The sequence below is a fragment of the Carassius carassius genome, chromosome 5 (assembly GCF_963082965.1).
Source record: "Carassius carassius chromosome 5, fCarCar2.1, whole genome shotgun sequence".
Taxonomy (NCBI): domain Eukaryota; kingdom Metazoa; phylum Chordata; class Actinopteri; order Cypriniformes; family Cyprinidae; genus Carassius; species Carassius carassius.
In genome coordinates, this window is record NC_081759.1 from 2,074,386 (window position 1) to 2,094,136 (window position 19,751).

A 19,751-nucleotide genomic window follows, 5' to 3' on the forward strand; every position below is an offset into this window, starting at 1 on the left:
TATTAGTTGTTAGTAATTAAGGGATGCTGGATTTTGACTTTTTTTTCTTCAATAGCTTTTCTGTAGCCAAGAAGCCGGTACAGTATGCATCTCTACAGAAAATGACTTTGAAGACTAAATCAACCATAAACAAATTCACTGGAGTAAAATGTACGGTGTGACAACATGCCCCGGTTATCATACAAAGGCTAGCAAACTGCTAACACTATAATTGTTAATATTCTAACCTATTTAAAAATTCTAATAAAAATAGATAAACAAGCACATAAATAAATGTGGCTATACTTTTTAAAATTGCTCTCTTAAAATAAATCACCAGATCCTTTAAAACAGCAATCATAATATCACAATAGATACACACAAAAACTAAAAAGTCAGGGATGATTTCATGGAAAAGCAAACATTGAATGCATAAAAAAATCTATGAAATTATATTTTCTGGAATATAAAATCTTGGTATATAAATTTATTATTTTCCATATACTACGTGCTTACCATAATTGCTTTTTTTCTTTTCTTTCTTTCTTTCTTTCTTTCTTTCTTTCTTACAATCTTGGATATGTCAATGATTACTAAAAACATTCATTTATGCATTATTACTTTTGTGCGTCATTATTTTAGTTGCAGAAAAGACGCAGTAAACTGGAAAAAGCTAATATGCCAAACCTAAGAAAAGTTTGCAATCACATGGAAAATAGTAAAATAAAATAATAATAATAATAATAATAATAATAATAGTAAAAACAAAATAACAACAACATCAAAATCTGTTAAGAATGCATAATTTTATGCTTAAATGACATTAAATATTGTGGTTTTAATGAGTAATATAATTAAATTTCTAAGGGCAGGCTAACAATTGATCTCAAATACATTTATGAAAAGAAATAAGTCATATGTTAAATTTCCAATTAAAATACATATTTTGACAAAATGTATGCTGTTTGCATTAAGACAGCCAAAATGGTTTAAAAAATGAAAATAAAAACGTCAATAATGTCCCTATAAGGATGCACATGGATAAAGCATTGCTGTACTTCTACAAATGTAAACAAGTCTCAGGATGACTTTTTCAAAGAGAACAATGTATGTTGATATCTCTTCAGATTTGCCATTCATAAAGTTACATTGGGATTTGCACATCATCTGACAGCTGAATACATTTGAGGGTACAAAAAAAATCTAAATATTGAGAAAATCATCTTTAAAGTTGTCTAAATGAAGTTCTTAGCAATGCATATTACTAATCAAAAATTAAGTTTTTATATATTTACAATAGAAAATTTACTTCATGGAACATGATCATTACTTAACATCATAAAGATTTTTGGCATAAAAGAAAAATCTATAATAGTGACCCACACGATGTATTGTTGGCTATTGCTACAAATATACTCCAGAGATTTAAAACTGCTTCTGTGCTCCAGGGTCACGTTTACATTTGACGGGATGATTCGGCAAGTCACTGTCGCGCAAGATTCCCATGATAATGACGTCGTCACAACGCAGAGGGCGCACCGTACCCTCCTCACAACTAATGACGCAATCCAGTGAAAGTGTGCATCGGCACGCGCGCGTCGCGCAGACAGCAGAGAGCAGGCGTAGCGGCAAGACTGCATTTTGACCAACTACACCTCGATCACCCACCCATACACAGCTCCTGTACCAACCTAAACATGGTCGACCGCGAGCAGCTGGTCCAGAAAGCCAGACTGGCAGAGCAGGCTGAGAGATATGACGATATGGCTGCTGCCATGAAATCGGTACGTGCAACCTTTGCTTTATTGTTATCTAAATTCATAATTCATGAATGATTCCTCTATTCGGATAGTTATCTTCACGTGTTTTCTTTCATAATTACGTTCTAGCTGTCTAAAGGTATGCATTGATCATGTCGCATTGCCACTTGGAGATTCCGCTCATTTTCGCCTGTACCAGTTCTTATATGATTCAGTGCGCGTTCTTCAGTTTAAAGGCCCGTGTTAGTTGACCCGGGTTGACTGACAGGTCACAGTCTTGCTGAAATGATGATGATGCTTATTTCTTGATATTATATGTCACCGTCCGTCATTCTTGAATGCAGCATTGAATGTAAATCCGGATTTGAACTGGAAACTGCGGATCATTGGGCGGTGCCTTGGCGAGATCCGAGCGAACTGGACAACATGAAGACACTTCATTATTGCACATGGACGTGATCGTAACACAGTTTTGCTTAAAAATCAGTGTGCATTAATGTTGTAGCTAGCCTATACGCGTCTTTGCCGATTCAGAGCCAAATTCTCCAGAATCTGAAATTGTGTCACAATAAAGCGCTTTGTGATTTATAAGCATTATTAAGGACAATAACGCTGGTTATTTAAAGATGCAAAACCCCAGACATCGACGCTGTTCTCTTGGCCTTATAACGAGGAAAACCGAAGCAGTTCCTGAACGCGCAGCGCTGACAGCTGCGTCCATCGATTCGCGTTTGAAGATGTGGTGAAAATCAAGGCAATGCATCTGCTTTTACGCATGTGGCTTTGCAGTTTCGCTGGCACTAGGCGTGTCGCAACGTTTGCCAAGGTGCAGTGTCCGTAATGCACCATTTCATCCTATCCATCAGCCTCCATCCAGGGTCCAATCACCAACCCCTCTCTCTCTCTCTCTCTCTCTCTCTCTCTCTCTCTCTCTCTCTATCAAGGGCGTAGGTTTGCATTGAAAGTTTAAAGGGCCGTAATGCAAGGAGGCAGTAGTTTGCATTAGATTTTTAAAACCAGTGTTGTAAAAATCATATTTCAGAGTGTTATCACTCAAGGAAGTGTTGCATGTCAATTCAGTCATAAAAATGGAAATAAATAAGTTTTTAGATGGACAACAGAATTTAAAAAAATCAAAATGCAAATATAGTATATCATAGAAAATAAAATCTATTATTATTTTTTTAAATCATCATAAATGTGTGAAAAAAACTAAGCCTAAATAAATGTTGCAAAGACAACATGTAGACTAGAATGTAATAAAAAAATGTAAAAACTAGAAGAGTATATGCCATTTTCATACAACAGCAGATTAAAAAAAATGGTTTGCAAATCATTGCATGTCAAGTTGTGATTTGGACTAATGCAACCATTTAAATAAAAAAGGAAAGTGCATTTCCATTCAGCTACTATAAAAGTCTGGATGCTGTACATTACTGAAAAATGCTCAGTCATCGTCTAATCTTTTGACATCTGCTTTGGGTAGATGAGTAGTTACTGAGGGGAAATGATAAGGTGTATTGCACAGTGCCTCTGATACACCGGTCTGCCATTAGTGTGCTTCATATAATGATTTCTACTAAACCATTTTCATTCATAGATGATGAGCTTGACAAACTGGATCCACTCCTTTGTATTTCAAATATTATACAATGATTAGCTCCCCCAGATTTCCATCATCTTGCTTTTACATGGTCTATACTAATAAATAATTCCGACCGGCCATTAATGGCATGTACCAACCAGCCCTGTCTGGGCTCATGTTGGCTCCCAAGAGTCACTTTGCACTACTAAATAAAAAAACAAAAAACAAGACCTTTTTTCCTGCAATTGCAAGATCTAAACAAGAAAGTTGCAACTGCATGTTATAAAGACAGAATTGCGAGATATAAAGCTGCAACTGCACCTCGCAAATGCGAGAATAAAGTAAGAATTGTGTGATTAAAAAGTCGCAGTGACCTTTTTTTCTTTCAGTGTCAGAAACAGGTTTCCATATCTCATAATTCTGACTTTTTTTCTCTCAATTGTGAATTTATGTCTTTCTCAGTTTAAAAGTCCAATTCTGAGGAAATAAAAATACTTTTTTTCAGAGAACTGGGAGTTCATATTCTGAAAATAAAGTCAGAATTGCCAGATGTAAACTCAAATTTATTACTTGCAATTCTGACTTTATAACAGCTTCAATTTTATTGATGTAGATTGCAATTACAAGACAAAGGCAGAATTTTGAAAGTGGCAGAAATTGGCTTCCATACAGTACACACAAGCAGAAGTGACTGACTTAAACCTTTTGTATTTGGTGTCATTCAGTGTGCTTATGCATGTAAAGGGATTGATGCAACTTACTCTGCATCGTCTCTTTTTGAGACACACTGGAGACCAGATTGATTTGTCCATGTATTGATTTACTCCTCAGCTAGCTGGAAGGTCCCTCAGCAGCTCAGGGGTGTGTGTTCAGTCACTGCAGCGATGCTCACTGCCTGTTGGCAGCCTACACTCATAAAGGCCTGGAATTAAGAAGTCAGACACCTTGCTAATGATGAGACTGAGATGTAGTGCAGTTAATAATTCTCAATGCAAAAAATACACAAACATTTGTTATTATTTAATTACTTCCACTGCTGATGGCTAGTAGTTTCCAGACTATAATGTTCTGACTCTTGTGAACTGTTCAGTTATATGTCAGGTGTGTTTTAATGTAGACGTCTAAGCATGCATTGATTCAGTTGTTTAATTATAGTATATTTATCCTGACATGTTGTGCCCAATCTGTCACAGTTACGGCTTTAAACCTTTGGATAAACCGCAGCTTAGACTATATACATTTATTCAGAAGAAACAGTTTTTTCTTTCATAAGTAGAAAGTAGAGCGAGGTGTGGGTTAAAAAGGGATTTTAAATCACAGTCATCAAAGTTGATATGAAAAATTCTAATAAAGCAAATTCAGCTTGCATTCCTTTACAACATATTTAGTCATTTAAGTAAAGCTCCTACTGTACTTGATCAAGGAAAGACCAAGATCTGTAACTGCCTGTTGAAATTGTTTCAAAATATATATTTAAAATCATACAACAAAGGAATTATATTGATTTGATTGAATTGATTTCTTAAGCTCAAATCATGCAACATATTTGTTTATTTATAATATTTATTTATCATGCAAAATATATTTATAAAGCTTAACTCATGCAAAATATTTATCTATTTATTTTACTCATACTAATGCACATGTATATTATACAAACCTTTTTGTCAGCCAAACCCCTTAGATGTGTGTGTGCACACACACACACACACACACACACACACACACACACACACATATATATATATATATATATATATATATATATATATATTACAGTTGTATTGTAAAATAAAAAAGTAAATATTTGATCATTATAATGAAGATGTATAAATAACAATAATGTTTCAAGAGTGAAGCTTTCTTGCGATTATTGTATAGCCCAACTTATTTTAAATACTTATCAGCTTTTCATGATTTCACAAACCCCTGTTCTACAGTAACCAACGCATTGGCTCTTTAAACTGTAAGCAGGACTTTCATTCGTAAAGCTGTGTTGCAATGCTACTATGAGAAATGCAATTGTCTCTTGTAACTGTAATGTGGGACTACAGACGCCATATTGAGGGGGTCCCATTTCTCTCATTTAAATATTTAGAAGTGGACTGTTTCTGTTAGACAGTCTTTGGCATTACGTACCAGAATGTAGTTAGTTTGAAAAACAGGAATTTGCATAAAAAAGGAAAGTAATTTTAGAGGCATTGCATTTTTTAAACGATTGTGAAATTTCTGGGCTTCTGCACTGAATTATCCATCATACATGTGTGGCGTTCAACCCACATCCACCTTCTTCTGCTGTCTTTCAACTGGCATTACCATAGACGTGGCTTTAAGACAGTAACTCATGTTTTTTTTCATAACAGCATGGTCATAAAGCTTTTATGCATTTTATTTTTAGTAGCCTGCAGCAGCTGCAAAAACATTTCTTGAAAAAAACATCTGCAATCACTTGATAGTTATATAACAACAATGAGCTTCTTTAAGTAAGAATCTCTTTCTTCCATCCTTACAACATCCCCATCATCCCATCCTCCACTCCTTAACACATCTTCCTGCTCCACTTTCACCATGGAAATTCTTCAGTCACTTCATTTCTGTGCATTTTTACAGATACTTTTGATTTGAAGCAATAGCCATAATTATAGCCATGATTTAATTTGACTGAAGTATTGCCGTATGCAGTGCACTGTGCTTTTATATTCTTTAATTTAATTGCTGACATGAAATATGTTATTGAAATGCACCTGTATGCGGAAAATAGAAGATTAAGTTACCTGAAAGAGACTTCGACAGGCTTGGCAAAGAGTCGACTGGGCATTTCCGCTTACCTGTTTGAATTATGAGTATTACTTAGCTTTAAATTCAATTCCTAACTTAACACCACAACTTGATCAAAACTCAGAAACAAAGCTTTGTTTTGACTCCCTGTTCACTAAATATAAACTGATTTGAGATGCACTAGCATATTTGGCTTTAACTGATATCACCTAAATGTTGTTTTCAGGTAATCTTCTAAATGTTAACATGAAGATGAATGATGAATACAACATGCAGATGAATTATGAGCTGGTGTATAAGACGGTCAGGTTGTAGAAAAGAATAAAGAGCCTCTTTGTGTTCATGATGACTCCACAGCACTAGTCAGGCTTACAATAGTGCCTTGTCAGTCAAATCTGTCTTAACACACCACATGATACTGCTTTTATTATGATAATTATCAATCACCTTCTTCTTTTGCCCAATATGATAAAAAGGAGTGGGCAGTATAACCAATATCTTGTACTTCACTGTATGAGTAATTGTATATCATAATACTGTATATATGATTTTATAGTTACTGTTTGCTGGAAGAATTTAGACATTGAAAGTAATATAGTATAGTATATACTCTACAATCCATTGTCATATTGTTTTATTGTTCATAATAGGGCTGTACGATTAATCAAAGAAAGAAATCGAAACCTCGATCCGACGTAATTTTCCCATGTAGGCTATTTTCTACTTTTCACATGTGTAACGAGAAGTCAGAGGCATTCGGATCCATGTGAAGAACTTTATTCAAAGAATGGTCAGACAGGCAGAGATCAGGAATGGCGTCAGGAATATTAGGGGTAACCAGAATCGAAAACAGAACCAAGCAGAGATCGGGGCCGGCAGCAGAGAATCAGAGTCGAAATACACAATCCAAGATCAGACACGGGAAAAACAAACACAACGGGAAAAACAAACACAACGGAAAACGCTTGGAAATGCTAGACAGGCTAAACAAGACTTTGCAGTGAGTGAGAGTGATTGTGCTGCTTTATGTGTGTGTAAATGAGGTGCAGGTGTGGCAAGGAAATTGGCTGATGAATGAGGTGCAGGTATGTCAAGGTGATTGTGATGCTGTGACTCATGGGGAATGTAGTTCGGGTGTGGTGCAATATTATGAGAGGTGCTAGTGTCCAAGTGACATCTGGTGGTTGATGGGTGGAATGGTCCTGAGTGGAGTGCCCTCTACTGAAGTTCATGGGCACTCCATCCAATGATCGTGACAACATGACAATGTTTAAAAAGTAGGCTATTTTGTTAGCAAGAGATGCTGGTTATTTTTTTACTTTTGATATGTCAATATTCATTTATTTTGTTTGCAAGAAAGGATCTTGCTTTTTATAATAAAACTGAAATGTGACTTTTTTCATAAGATGTCTTCATTTCAAGAAATCTCAGATTTTAATTGTTCAAACTATTCAACAAATGATCACAAATAGTTTGTTTGCTTCAGTTATTTTAAAATCACAAAGATAGGAAATGCACTCTTTCATTAGGAAAATAAATCCCACCTTTAATAGTTGAGTATATTTACAGTACACACACCTTTAATGAACTATGAGGACAAAAATTAATGAATGAATAAATTCTTCAATAATCGTAATCGAGGTAAAGTGTTAAATTAATAGAGGCTTTGATTTTAGGTCATATCACCCAACCCTAGTTCATATTAATAAAGACTGAGCAACACAGCAGTGGAATGAATTACGCTTTTGAATGAATTGTTAGAATTAATGATTTAATGATTCACTCATGAAGAAGTCCCTTAACTTGTTCCAGAATGAATCAGTTTTTTGAATGAATAGGTTGAGTGAATGATTCAACAACTCACACATAAAGACGGTCACAGTTGATTTGTTCCAGAATTAATCTGTTTTTTTTTAAGAATCAGTTGAATTAATAAATCTTTGACTCTTTGGCTTGTCGCCACCTTCTGGTGAAACAATGTAACCTGCAGAAAAAAATCTATAAAAAATATTGTTCATACCTCCCACTTTGCAAGTATACAGTAATTTGAACTCATTAATTCTATTTTGATCAATCTCCCTTTTTATATGGAACTTGATAGTTGCAAACCAAAATATGAAAAGTTTGACTTCATTGCACAAAATGAAAGTTAATAAGGAAACTTGTTTGGGAAGTGTTTCACTTTTCATTTTTATATTTCTTTGTGTTTCTTTGCCAATCTAATGCATAAATCATGTAAATCACAGATAGCTGCACAAAGAAGGCTAACGAGTCATAAACAGTATAGGAAAATCTCTACAGTTGACACATTTCTATTGTCACTCTTCATGTATTCTGAAATCACTAGATTACCAGGAAACGGCACTAGTCCTCTCCGTCAAGTCCACAATGATTTCATCCATCATGTCAATAATATTCATTACTGAGAGAGCCTGCATGGCTCAGTAACAGCGGGTCATTAAAGGAGCTTTCTTGGTTATTAAGCAATGAAGTGGAAAAGAGTTTTAGAATAACACTGAAGTCACATTAACTAGATTCTGATGGCCATAAACTTGTCTTTTCTTACTTCCTGCCATCTAATGTCCATCTCTCTTTTCTCCATCCTTTTGTATTTGTCATAATCTACAACTGGGGCTAAAAGTCGACAAACATTCGCTGCTGCAATAGCTGGTGGCTTTATTGGAGTCTTATGATGCAACACCAACTGCAAGTGCTCTGAGATTACAGAGACTACAAAGGGTTCACAGACAGAATTAGCACACTATGAGAGCTGTATCATTGCACTGTTGAACAATACTGCTCAATGCATCTGTATCTAATTATTTAGTGAAAGTGAAGTGACATTCAGCCAAGTATGGTGACCCATACTCAGAATTCGTGCTCTGCATTTAACCCATCCGAAGTGCACACACACAGAGCAGTGAACACACACACACACTGTGAACACACACCCAGAGCAGTGGGCAGCCATTTATGCTGCGGCGCCCGGGGAGCAGTTGGGGGTTCAGTGCCTTGCTCAAGGGCACCTAAGTCGTGGTATTGAAGGTGGAGAGAGAACTGTACATGCACTCCCCCCACCCACAATTCCTGCCGGCCCGAGACTCGAACTCACAACCTTTCGATTGCCAGTCTGACTCTCTAACCATTAGGCCACGACTTCCCCAATATTTTTAGAAAAAAATAATCCATGCCTGTGCTAGAATAGGTTGCGTACGATTTATATACTCAAGGCTGCATGCCAACAAAGTACTATGAAATTGACATGGCATCATAAAAAGTAGTTTGAGATTTGCCTTCCATTAAAACCATTACAATTATAATGAATGTGTTAGGTTTTTTGTTCTCGAAGATACTGACTCGTGTTTGAAACCTGTGATTTTTTTGTTTTTCTGCATAATGCCCAAGTTGCTTTTTTCCATACAACCACAGTGACTAGTAGTTATGATTGTCAACCCCAAAAAAGGACAAAAAGTACCATGTTTTCCAGCTGTAGAGACATTTTGTGCAGCTGCCGGATTCGATTTGTAGATATAGTTCCTATTGGTTTCAAACAACGTTATTGTGGCTAAATGATGACATAATGTAACATATTACTACTGTATGTGAAATAGGATATTTAACAAGAAACTAGATAAACAGTTTCATCCATTGGTTGATGAAAATTTTGATTTCAAGCTGATTTTGATGTTACGTGCTTACTTCAGTGAGATCAAGAGGAAAGGCTACCAGGCATAAGTGATGAAGCAGAACTAGATCGCTCCCATTATAATAAACACTACACCAGAAGTATCATTCGAATTGTTTTGCATTAGTGCACCTTATATATTGCAGCACACTTGCTGCACCCACTATGTTCCCTATTTGTTGGAAATAAAATTAGTTTGGTAAATAATGTAAGGGTATTCTATTTACACTGCCTGATTAACACTCATCTGCAGATTTTTCTGACAGTTTGAGTTTAGTCCATGTGTGACAACATAAAACAGCACAACACATCCACCCACAAGCTCGACGTGCATCACACACACACACACACACAAGTAGCGTGGACATCGTTGCTGTTGCCACGGCAGCAGCAGAGATACTCGATTGCGTCCAAACAAAGACGACTGCCTTGTTTCTATGGAGACGGGAGATCGCTCTTTACTTATCTCCCGCTGTCTGGATGGGAGGTTATGTGCAGAAGAGGTTAAAGGCAGCTTCTAAATGGTAACATAACAACACAACAACTGTACACAACCAGAAGTATATCTGCAATCCCAGTACATGTGTTACACAGCGATTCAGTGACTGTCTCTTTTAAATCTCAGTGTTTAATGGCTGTTGTGGAATAATTGATCAGTAATACTCTAAATTATTTGCGGTCTGATGCAGGAAACAGATTGTGTGTCTGTTCATAAACGAGTGCATGTTTAATAAAACCAAATACTAAATGCGGCTTTGAAAATTTTTCTGTCGCTTACATGATGAAAGAAATTGATTGTTGAGAACCGGTTACACATTTCCAACAACCGTGGCTTCAACTGCAAGAGAATGTTTTGCAACAAACTTGGAATCATTAACAATCAGAATTATTCAAATTTAAATTATGTCCAGCCCTAATTATGGTTCTGATTCAGATTCTTTTAGTTCTTTTGATGAAGCACAGGTTGTTAATTGAAATAAAACAGCTGTAACATTTAATACAAACCTTTTTCACGTTTCTCTTTTTAGAAAGATGTCCACGTTAAAATGCTGTTTTGTCTGCACTGAACCAGTCCCACAGGGTTTCCCAAACTGAGGTTTGTGAGGGAACAAGGGGTTGATAAAAGGTTACGTTTATGGTTCCTCGAGAGAATGAGACGCTGCGTCGAATGCTATGGGGAACGGTATGGGAAACACCCTTTGCGTGACCACGCTCTGAATCATATGTGTAATCAGCCCAATGAAAAGGCAAGACGTCATAAGCGGGTGACGTCTTCGCCCACAGGAAGCTTAAAAGCACGTGCCGGAGTTAGCCTCTAGGAATGAAGCAAGTGCTGGCAGGGGTGCTGGGTGTATGGCTTCTAGACACATCATCTTGTTCCCTCGAAGAACCATGGTTACATATGTAACCTGAAATGTTCCTCTTCAGAAACTCGAGCTGCGTCAAATGCTATGGGGAATGAGGTGCCCATGCTGCCAGACTTCCACATCCCTGACTAGTGTGTATCCGAAGATCACAGCTAAGGCAAGAAAACAGAAGAGCCCAGAGTGGCTCGCATATCTAGGCCATAGAACCTCACAAAGGTAGAGGGCATTGACCATCCCGCAGCGTTACAGATGTCCTGCATGGATACACCTGCTAAGAAGGCCTTGGAGGCCACCATAACCTGTGTGGAGTGAGCCCTGACCCCCATCAGTGAAGGGAGGTCAGAGGACTCATAGGCCAGGTTGATAACCTCAACTACCCACCAGCTGCTTAGTTGCAGGGAGACCCCTCTTGGGAGGACCATGGTACTCGAGCAGTTGGTCCGTCCTTCTCCACAGGGCAGCTCTGTGGTTGTATGTATCCAGCGCTCGAACTGGACACATACAGTTAAGCTTCTTCTGGTTGGGCTTCCGGAAGGGAGGAGGGCAGGAGGCCTGCATCAGTTGTGGTGTGACAGAGGGAACCTTTGGAATATAACCCGCTCCAGGGTATAGAAATGCTTTGGCCATGCTGGGTGCATAGTCAAGATGGGTAGGGGCCACTGAGAGGGCTTGAAGGTCTCCAACTCTTACTTCTAGAAGGTAAGAGTTGGAGGACAAGGGGACTGTACTGGGGGCCTCAGCCTTAGTGCACCACAGAGGAGACGTGTCAGTAGGGGGTGTCTGTCCATGACCGAAGGGGACATAATAGGCCACAATGGCCGCCACATAAACTTTTAAGGTGGAGTGGGTGAACCCTGCAGAGAACCTGGCTTGTAGAAACTCCTGAACTGTACCAACTGGGCATTTAGCTGGGTCAAGCTGGTGGTCTCTGCACCATGAGGTGAAGAGCTTCCACCTCATGGCGTACAGTTTCCTTGTTGAAGGAGCTCTGGACTGGAGGATGGTCTCAACAACCTCGGTTGAGAGACCAAATGCTATGAGCTGTGCCCCCTCAGGAGCCACTCCCACAGTTTCCACAACCCTGGGGGGTGAATTATTGTACTCTGTGCCTGTGAGAGTAGATCTCTCCTGACTGGAATCACTCATGGAAAGTCGTCGAGGTGCGAGATCAGATCTGAGGGCCTTGCTCTCAGAACTGGCATTGCCATTGTTATGTCTCCTGGGTCGCAAAGAGGTCCACCTGAGCCTGGCCAAAAACTCCATATGTGGTGAGGGATGCGTCTGTCGCTAGCGTTACATGGCAACAAGGACCTCCCGGCATCGGGCCCAGATTCTAGAACCAAGATTTCTTCCACATGTCTAATGCACAGATGCATCGCCGGGTGACCTTGATAGTTCGAAGTGGTTCCCCCATCACGTTGGATGCAGCTGCCATCAGACCCAGCAATATCTGAAACTGCTTGACAGTGAGTGACTGGCCTTCTCTGACTCTCTTGACTGACATGACGATCGACTCGATACAAGCAGGGGACAGACATGCCTGCATCGCGGTTGAATCCCACACCACGCCTAGATAAGTGGTCCTCTGTAATGGAGAAAGTACACTTTTCTTTGCGTTCAGTCTCAAACCCAGCTCCCCCATGTGGGCAAGAACGACATCTCAATGTTGAACCACCATTTGTTCTGATTGAGCTAAAATCAACCAATCGTTATAATATAATTTAATATGCGGATGCCCTGGAGTGGAGCCAGAGCAGCATCCACACACTTTGTAAACGTGCAGGGTGAGAGTGCAAGGCCGAACGGAAGTACTCGATATTGGTATGCTTCGGCCCCGAAACTTCCTGTGTTGGGGAAGGATGGAGACATGGAAGTATGCATCTTTGAGATCTATCGTGACAAACCAGTCCTCGGACCTGATTTGAGATACAACATGCTTTATGGTGAGCATCTTGAACTTTAGTCAACTGGACTGAGCGGTTTAACTGATGCAGATCTACCGACTGTAAAACCCGGATTCCCTCTCGTGAGGAGGGACCACCTCGATGGCCTCCTTCCTCAATAGGGTATTCATTCCTCTTCCATATCCAGAGCCTGCTCGGGTCCGACCACAGTCGGAATAACCCCATTGAATTTCGGCGGTAGAGAGCCGAACTGAATGTGATAGCCTTTTTCTACTGTGTGCAGGACCCATTTAGATACATTTTGCAGTATTTTCTACGCTGCTAAATAATCTACTAAGGGAATCAGTCTCTCAAGACTGACTTCTGGTGTTATAGAGGCAGCTAGATCAGTGCCCTGAAGTGGAAGACCAGCCTGGGGCAACCAAGCTAACTGTTTTACAGACCCCGTAAGGGGTGGCGAGCCTCTCAGCTCCGCTACGCTCGTGGGCATATGAAGCTAAGATCAGCACTCGCTGGAAGCCGCTGTGCCCTGGAACTCTGGCAGGGTTGGCAGACCGACTTCCCGAGGGCAATGAGATGAGAAAGGCCGCGTGTGATGCGGTGTAGGCCGCTCTACCTCAGTAGGGGCCGCACTCTAAAGTGGCTGAGGACTTTTTAAACTTTTTGGCTGAGGACCTCCTGAAGTACGGTCCTCAGATCCGGCTTAGACTGGGAAGTCCCCGACACAGAGCGTTGCTTCGGCCTCCGGTCAATGCTCTGTTTTTGAGCCTCTCTATACGAGGAGCTGGTACGCGGAGGGGGCTTGTGATGTAGTGTGAGCAGGGAGGAACACACAAATAGATATGATCCATTTATTATATGTACCACTTTTTGAGTGTAGACCTGAAAATTAAATTTCCAACTTAAACCCGGGGTTTCACAGACATGGCTTAAGACTAGTCCCAGATAAAAACTTGATTCTGAGCCTTTTTTTGTTACTTTTGTTTGGGTGCCATACCAAATGTTTTCACTAGATGAAATTCAATCACTTGTGTGAGTGTTTGTGTGTTCTCAAGGGCAATTGCCAAAACCTGTACCAAGTTTTATACCACTCCGATGAAGTAAAAAAATTCTAAAAAAAACTAAATGTAAAATGTTTCGGTCAAGAATGACTAAACTGCACCAGGGGGTTAACCACTGCAAGAGGACTGTGAGTGTGTGTTGGTCAATTATTTAAATAATAACATAATCTCTGGGTATTTCAAGTAAATATTGGTCAAATTAAACAGAATATGAATAATTGCAACATCAAACCTGCTTTGTTGACGAGCGCTTCAGTTATGAACAGCCATTCTCAGTATTAAATTTGAGCATGATGCATCTGTATGCTATTTGGTTTTGCTAGAGTTTTGGTTGACGATGACGCAGACATTGAGTGATACAGCAGTAAATCATGGAGCTTCTCCAAAGGATGCAGGAAATTGCATCTGAAAGCTAGTAGAAGAGAGAGAGCAAGAGATCTGCAGGCACCAGCTCATCCGCCCACTGCCAGGCTGTTAAATCAAAGCATCTCTGCAACGATGTGCTGCAATGCTTTTATTTGAACAGGAATGTGTAGGCTCACTTTTCACTATGTCACTCTGTAAACAATATAGTTATTCAGGTTGCGATGAGTTTTTAAACAAAGCAAGTGGCATGTAAGTCCAAACGAATCTTTCATTTTGAAACGCTGCCAGTCTTCTATGAATAGATTTACTACACCGCTTCCAGTCTACACTAGGACATGTGGTGCATGTGCTGGTGAAAACCAACAATGAAGATGCCCATAAATAGGCATTTGGCAAATCACCACATTGAAGCTTACTTGAACCGTTCAACCGAATGACTCACAAAAGGACATTGTGTACTACCATTCACAACACAACACAATGCTTTATCCACATCTCTGCTGTTATTCTGTGCTGAAGTTGACACAGATTAGTGTATAGAGACAATCACCACCCTTTGGGTTTTCATTAGTGACCCAAGAAGGATTCCCTAATGCTGCATAAACAGCTCTCTCACTAAACGTCAAGTTAGAGTGCTTTTTTGGTTTGCAAGCCATGCTTTAAGCAGACATCATCAAAATGCATAGTGCAGTACAGCAGGTTTTCCTTTCTTCCTTTTCCTTATGTAGAAGACGATGGAAAAAACAAGACAATTTTATAAAATAAGACTACACTGCACCATATTTCAATGACATTGGAGATTTTCAAATTTTAACCTGGAGTGTATTGGACAAATTATAGAATGGTTGCCAAAATTGCAAGAATGTATAAACTGTTAAAATGTATTCATTGAATGCACTGTTATTCGCTTTGGATAAAAGTGCCTGCCTAAAGCATACATGTACTGTACACTTCCAGTCAACAGTTTGGAATAATTAAGTAATTAATATTTTTTTTTTCTGAAGTGCTCACGAAAGGATGCATTTATTTTATAAAAAATACAGTAAAATAATAAAGTAATTTATTTTTTTATTTATTTTTGACCACCTCTTCTCTGTCTCTCAGGTAACGGAACTGAATGAGGCCCTTTCCAACGAGGAGAGGAACCTGCTCTCTGTGGCCTACAAGAATGTGGTGGGCGCACGCCGTTCCTCCTGGCGCGTCATCTCCAGCATCGAGCAGAAGACCTCCGCAGACGGCAACGAGAAGAAAATCGAAATGGTCCGCGCTTACCGTGAGAAAATCGAGAAGGAGCTGGAGGCCGTGTGCCAAGACGTGCTCAACCTCCTCGACAACTTCCTGATCAAGAACTGCAACGACAGCCAGCACGAGAGCAAAGTCTTCTACTTGAAAATGAAGGGCGACTACTACCGTTACCTGGCGGAGGTGGCCACGGGTGAAAAGAAAGCCACGGTGGTGGAGTCTTCTGAGAAGTCCTACAGCGAGGCCCATGAGATCAGCAAAGAGCACATGCAGCCTACGCACCCCATCCGCCTGGGTCTGGCGCTCAATTACTCTGTCTTCTACTACGAGATCCAGAACGCACCTGAGCAGGCCTGCCATCTGGCCAAGACGGCTTTCGACGACGCGATCGCCGAACTGGACACCCTGAACGAAGACTCCTACAAAGACTCCACGCTCATCATGCAGCTCCTGCGAGACAACTTAACGCTCTGGACGAGCGACCAACAAGACGACGAGGGAGGCGAAGCCAACAATTAAGCGCCGAAGACGAAAAGAGAAGATCTTTAAGACTCTTTTCCTCTCAGCCGTAACATAAAGCACGCGTGCTCACACAACAAAGAAAAACAAAAAAAAGTATAAGTTACATGAAAAATTCACATAAGGGCGGCATGATGGAACTGTGTCAGCCACGTTTGCTGATAGCAAAGCAGCGCAGTTTTCTTTATTTCCCACGAAATTACAAGTGACAGAAATATGCTACTTACAAAGAATGGAAGGTCTAAAAAAAATTAAGAAGTAGCTTAAAAAGAATAAATTGAATCTTTCTTTCGGTGACGTTTACTCAACACAAGCTTGTCGGTACATACGTCGTTTCTAAATGACTAAAGGGTTACGCCAAACCCGCTGGCATAGGGACTGTTCTTGTAGCGTAATACGAAGCGGAGCTGCTTATATTTATTTACATTGTAAGTAAAGAGTACTTTAAAGCATCAAAAAGGTGGGCTTAAATGACTAAAAAATCTTTAAGTGAAAACTTGAATGTTGTCGCCTCGCAAAAGTAGATATTTGCAAACAGGCTGCACTGAGCGTAAACGGTCGTGTTTTTGTCTGATATATACGCTTATAGGGATTCTGCACCTACTAATATTTAGAAAGACGTTTACATCGAACTGGTTGTCTGTGCCATTTATGATACACATCATTATTATGCATCTCACCTCGGAACCACACGAAACTACTGTATTACAGTAATGTTGATTAGGTGTGCAAAAATAACACAGTTATGAATTCCCTGGTACACGAATCGCCTTTTCAGTCCAAAGCTAAATCTGTTTTACAGTCATTATTATTATCATTATTGTTATGGATGCCGTTTCAAAAATGGTCAAGCCTGGCTCCATACTGTATGAGAAAAATTTGATTTGATTTTAATGCACTGAAGAATAATTCTAAATATTATAGATAAAACAATTAAATGATGGTACAGGCGAAAAATATAAGTTATGAAAAGAAAAAAAAACTAAAATGTCCAATGCTTGAAAAAATAGCACTCTAAAATAATGCCTAATCAATTGGTTTAATACACTCAATTAATATTACTGGTACCATAGACTATTTTTTTTGTTATTCAGTTAATTTATTGTAAGTTTTTGACAGTGCACTGGCATAAAATCGCTTTTGTTCTCTCTTTTTTTTTTTCTCATGAAATGCACTTAGTATTATACTGTTTCTCAATGTAGGACGATTACAGCTCCAATATTCTTGATAATACAATATTGTGCATGCTGGTGATGTATTTATATACCATAGCTCGACTTTAAAATCTGTAGATTTTATGTATTCATATGAACAAAAAATGACATGAATTTAATCTGATTATTTTCTATTTATTACTTTTGGATTATTTCAATGTTATGACTTTTTCTTACATATTTTTTCCTTGCTGAAGTACGCTATACCAAAACAGTGCGTGTTTACCATGAAATAATCTGTTATGGATGTTGCTCTAGTGACATGCGATTCTTGTATTTGGTTTTTAAAAAACAAAAAGAACAAAAAGCGAAAAGACAAAAAAAAGAGAGAGAGAAGAAACCATTACATTGTGAAATGATTAATGTTGTTCTTAAAATATTTTTTTTTCTGTGCTTTCTTCTATCAAATTCTACTGTGAGATTTTTAAGATTTGCTGTAATATCAGTGTTTGTTTTTTCCCCTCCTCTGAATCTGTTTCTGTATGGGATTCACTCATGGAACATTACCTATTCTTATGATTTCTGTTTTCTTTCTTTCTCTCATTTACTGGTATCTTAAATGTGAGTCATGTAGCGGTTGCACAAAAAAAACATAATGATAATAATAATGATAATTAAAAAAAATAAAACATGACTGTGCTCTTCTAACCACCATTTCAGTGACTGAGTCGTTTCCTGTTGACATCATCAGAGAAAACATGATGTGCTATTATTAATAAGTGCACATCCAATAGTCTAGTAGTCAGATGATAGTGAACAACACTGTTTGAGCTCCTGTTTCCCCTCCCATTCGGTGCCATCCCGGGCCATCTCCTAGACAGCTAAAGGCTGTCTCTGCTAACGCTTTGCTTAATGCTAGCATCTGCCACACAGTTAGTGCCAACAGCTCTGCTTTAGTTTAAAGTTCATTCGGGTGAAGCTGGTTTTCTTTAAAGGCATAGTTCACTCAAAAATTAAAATTCAGTCATGGCTCCTCACTGTCAAGTTCTTCCAAAACTATGAATTTCTTTTATCTGCTGAACAAAAAAGAGGATATTTTGAAGAATGAAGGGTATACATAAAGTTTCTGGTGCCCATTGAATTTCATAGTATTTTTTTTTACATGCTTGGGAATTCAATGGTACCAACAAACATTTGTTTACCCACATTCTTTAAAAGATCTTTGAAAATTTTAATTTTTGATTGAAGTATCCCATTAACTTCATCTTTGCAAAGGTATTGATAAGATGGGTACAGAGAGAGTGTGATAATCACTTCCGGAAATGTTCAAACACTTTGCAACCATAAAAGTTAATATTCATTAAGTGTGCTAATGAAAGCTATAGATATAATCTAACCAAGGAAGCATTTATTCGAAGCCATTTTCAACTATAAATGAAAAACTTTTTATCCATTTTTGGTCATTTATTTACATGAAAATTGTGTTTTGGGAGCCTAGAAACTTTTGAAAATGGGTGTCAAAGTGCACATTTTTGGAAACATTACCCTTTCCAACTGTGTGCAATTTATAAAACTGGGAATCAGTGAAAATAGTGATGTTACACGCATGCATATTTTGTGTTCATTGCATGCGCTATTTTTTTTTTTACAACCTGACATCGCCAACTACTGGCCTGGCATGCATGATATGCCATTTTTAGTAGTTTTTGGGGATCTGTATGAACTGGGATTGTTTTGTCCGTGTTGTGATCTCTACTGAAAATATTTTCTAAAACGCAAAGGAAAAACGTTATCTAATAGGCTGCATTGTTGTTATGTAACCTTACCCTCGGCTCTATAACTATAACAAGGACTTCTGTACTTAAGAGACTTACCTACCTTATAAAAAGCATCAATATGGATGGTACACCAGTTCAAATATGCTAATGACACACTAATTAAATGCTTTCTTTCTTTAACTGTGACATTTACTCCATGCATTTGCGACAATGTCACTGAATGGAAAAAATCACAAGTATATGCGTAAATACATACCGGCACGTACTGCAACAAAGTACCAAAGTTTCAAAGACAAATACTAATGAAATGGTACCCTTGCACTCCAGGATAGCTGTATACGCCACTAACTCCAGTCCAAAGTCAAGAAGGCAATCTACCTGAGTAAGATGGAGTCCGTAAGGCAGATGTAAACACATTGAACTGAATCGTACAACGCAAGCAAATATTGATTTGGTGAGGGGTTGATGAGTTTGTGTGAACATTATACCATCAGGTAAAGACAGATAATGGGAAATCAATGATTACGAATAAAAGAAGCAAGGCCAGCGAGTCTAGAAAAGCCTGCCAATAGC

The 19,751-nt window shown here is 38.8% G+C and overlaps 1 protein-coding gene across 1 annotated transcript; it reads left to right on the forward strand.

Annotated features, from left to right (window-relative positions):
• Positions 1 to 1,522: 1,522 nt before the first annotated feature.
• On the forward strand, positions 1,523 to 18,114 carry LOC132140586 (14-3-3 protein gamma-1-like). Its single transcript, XM_059549399.1, has 2 exons — positions 1,523 to 1,763; positions 15,590 to 18,114. The coding sequence occupies exons 1-2, from the start codon at positions 1,677 to 1,679 to the stop codon at positions 16,244 to 16,246; spliced, it is 744 nt and encodes a 247-aa protein (XP_059405382.1). The 5' UTR covers positions 1,523 to 1,676; the 3' UTR covers positions 16,247 to 18,114.
• The last annotated feature ends 1,637 nt before the right edge of the window (positions 18,115 to 19,751 follow it).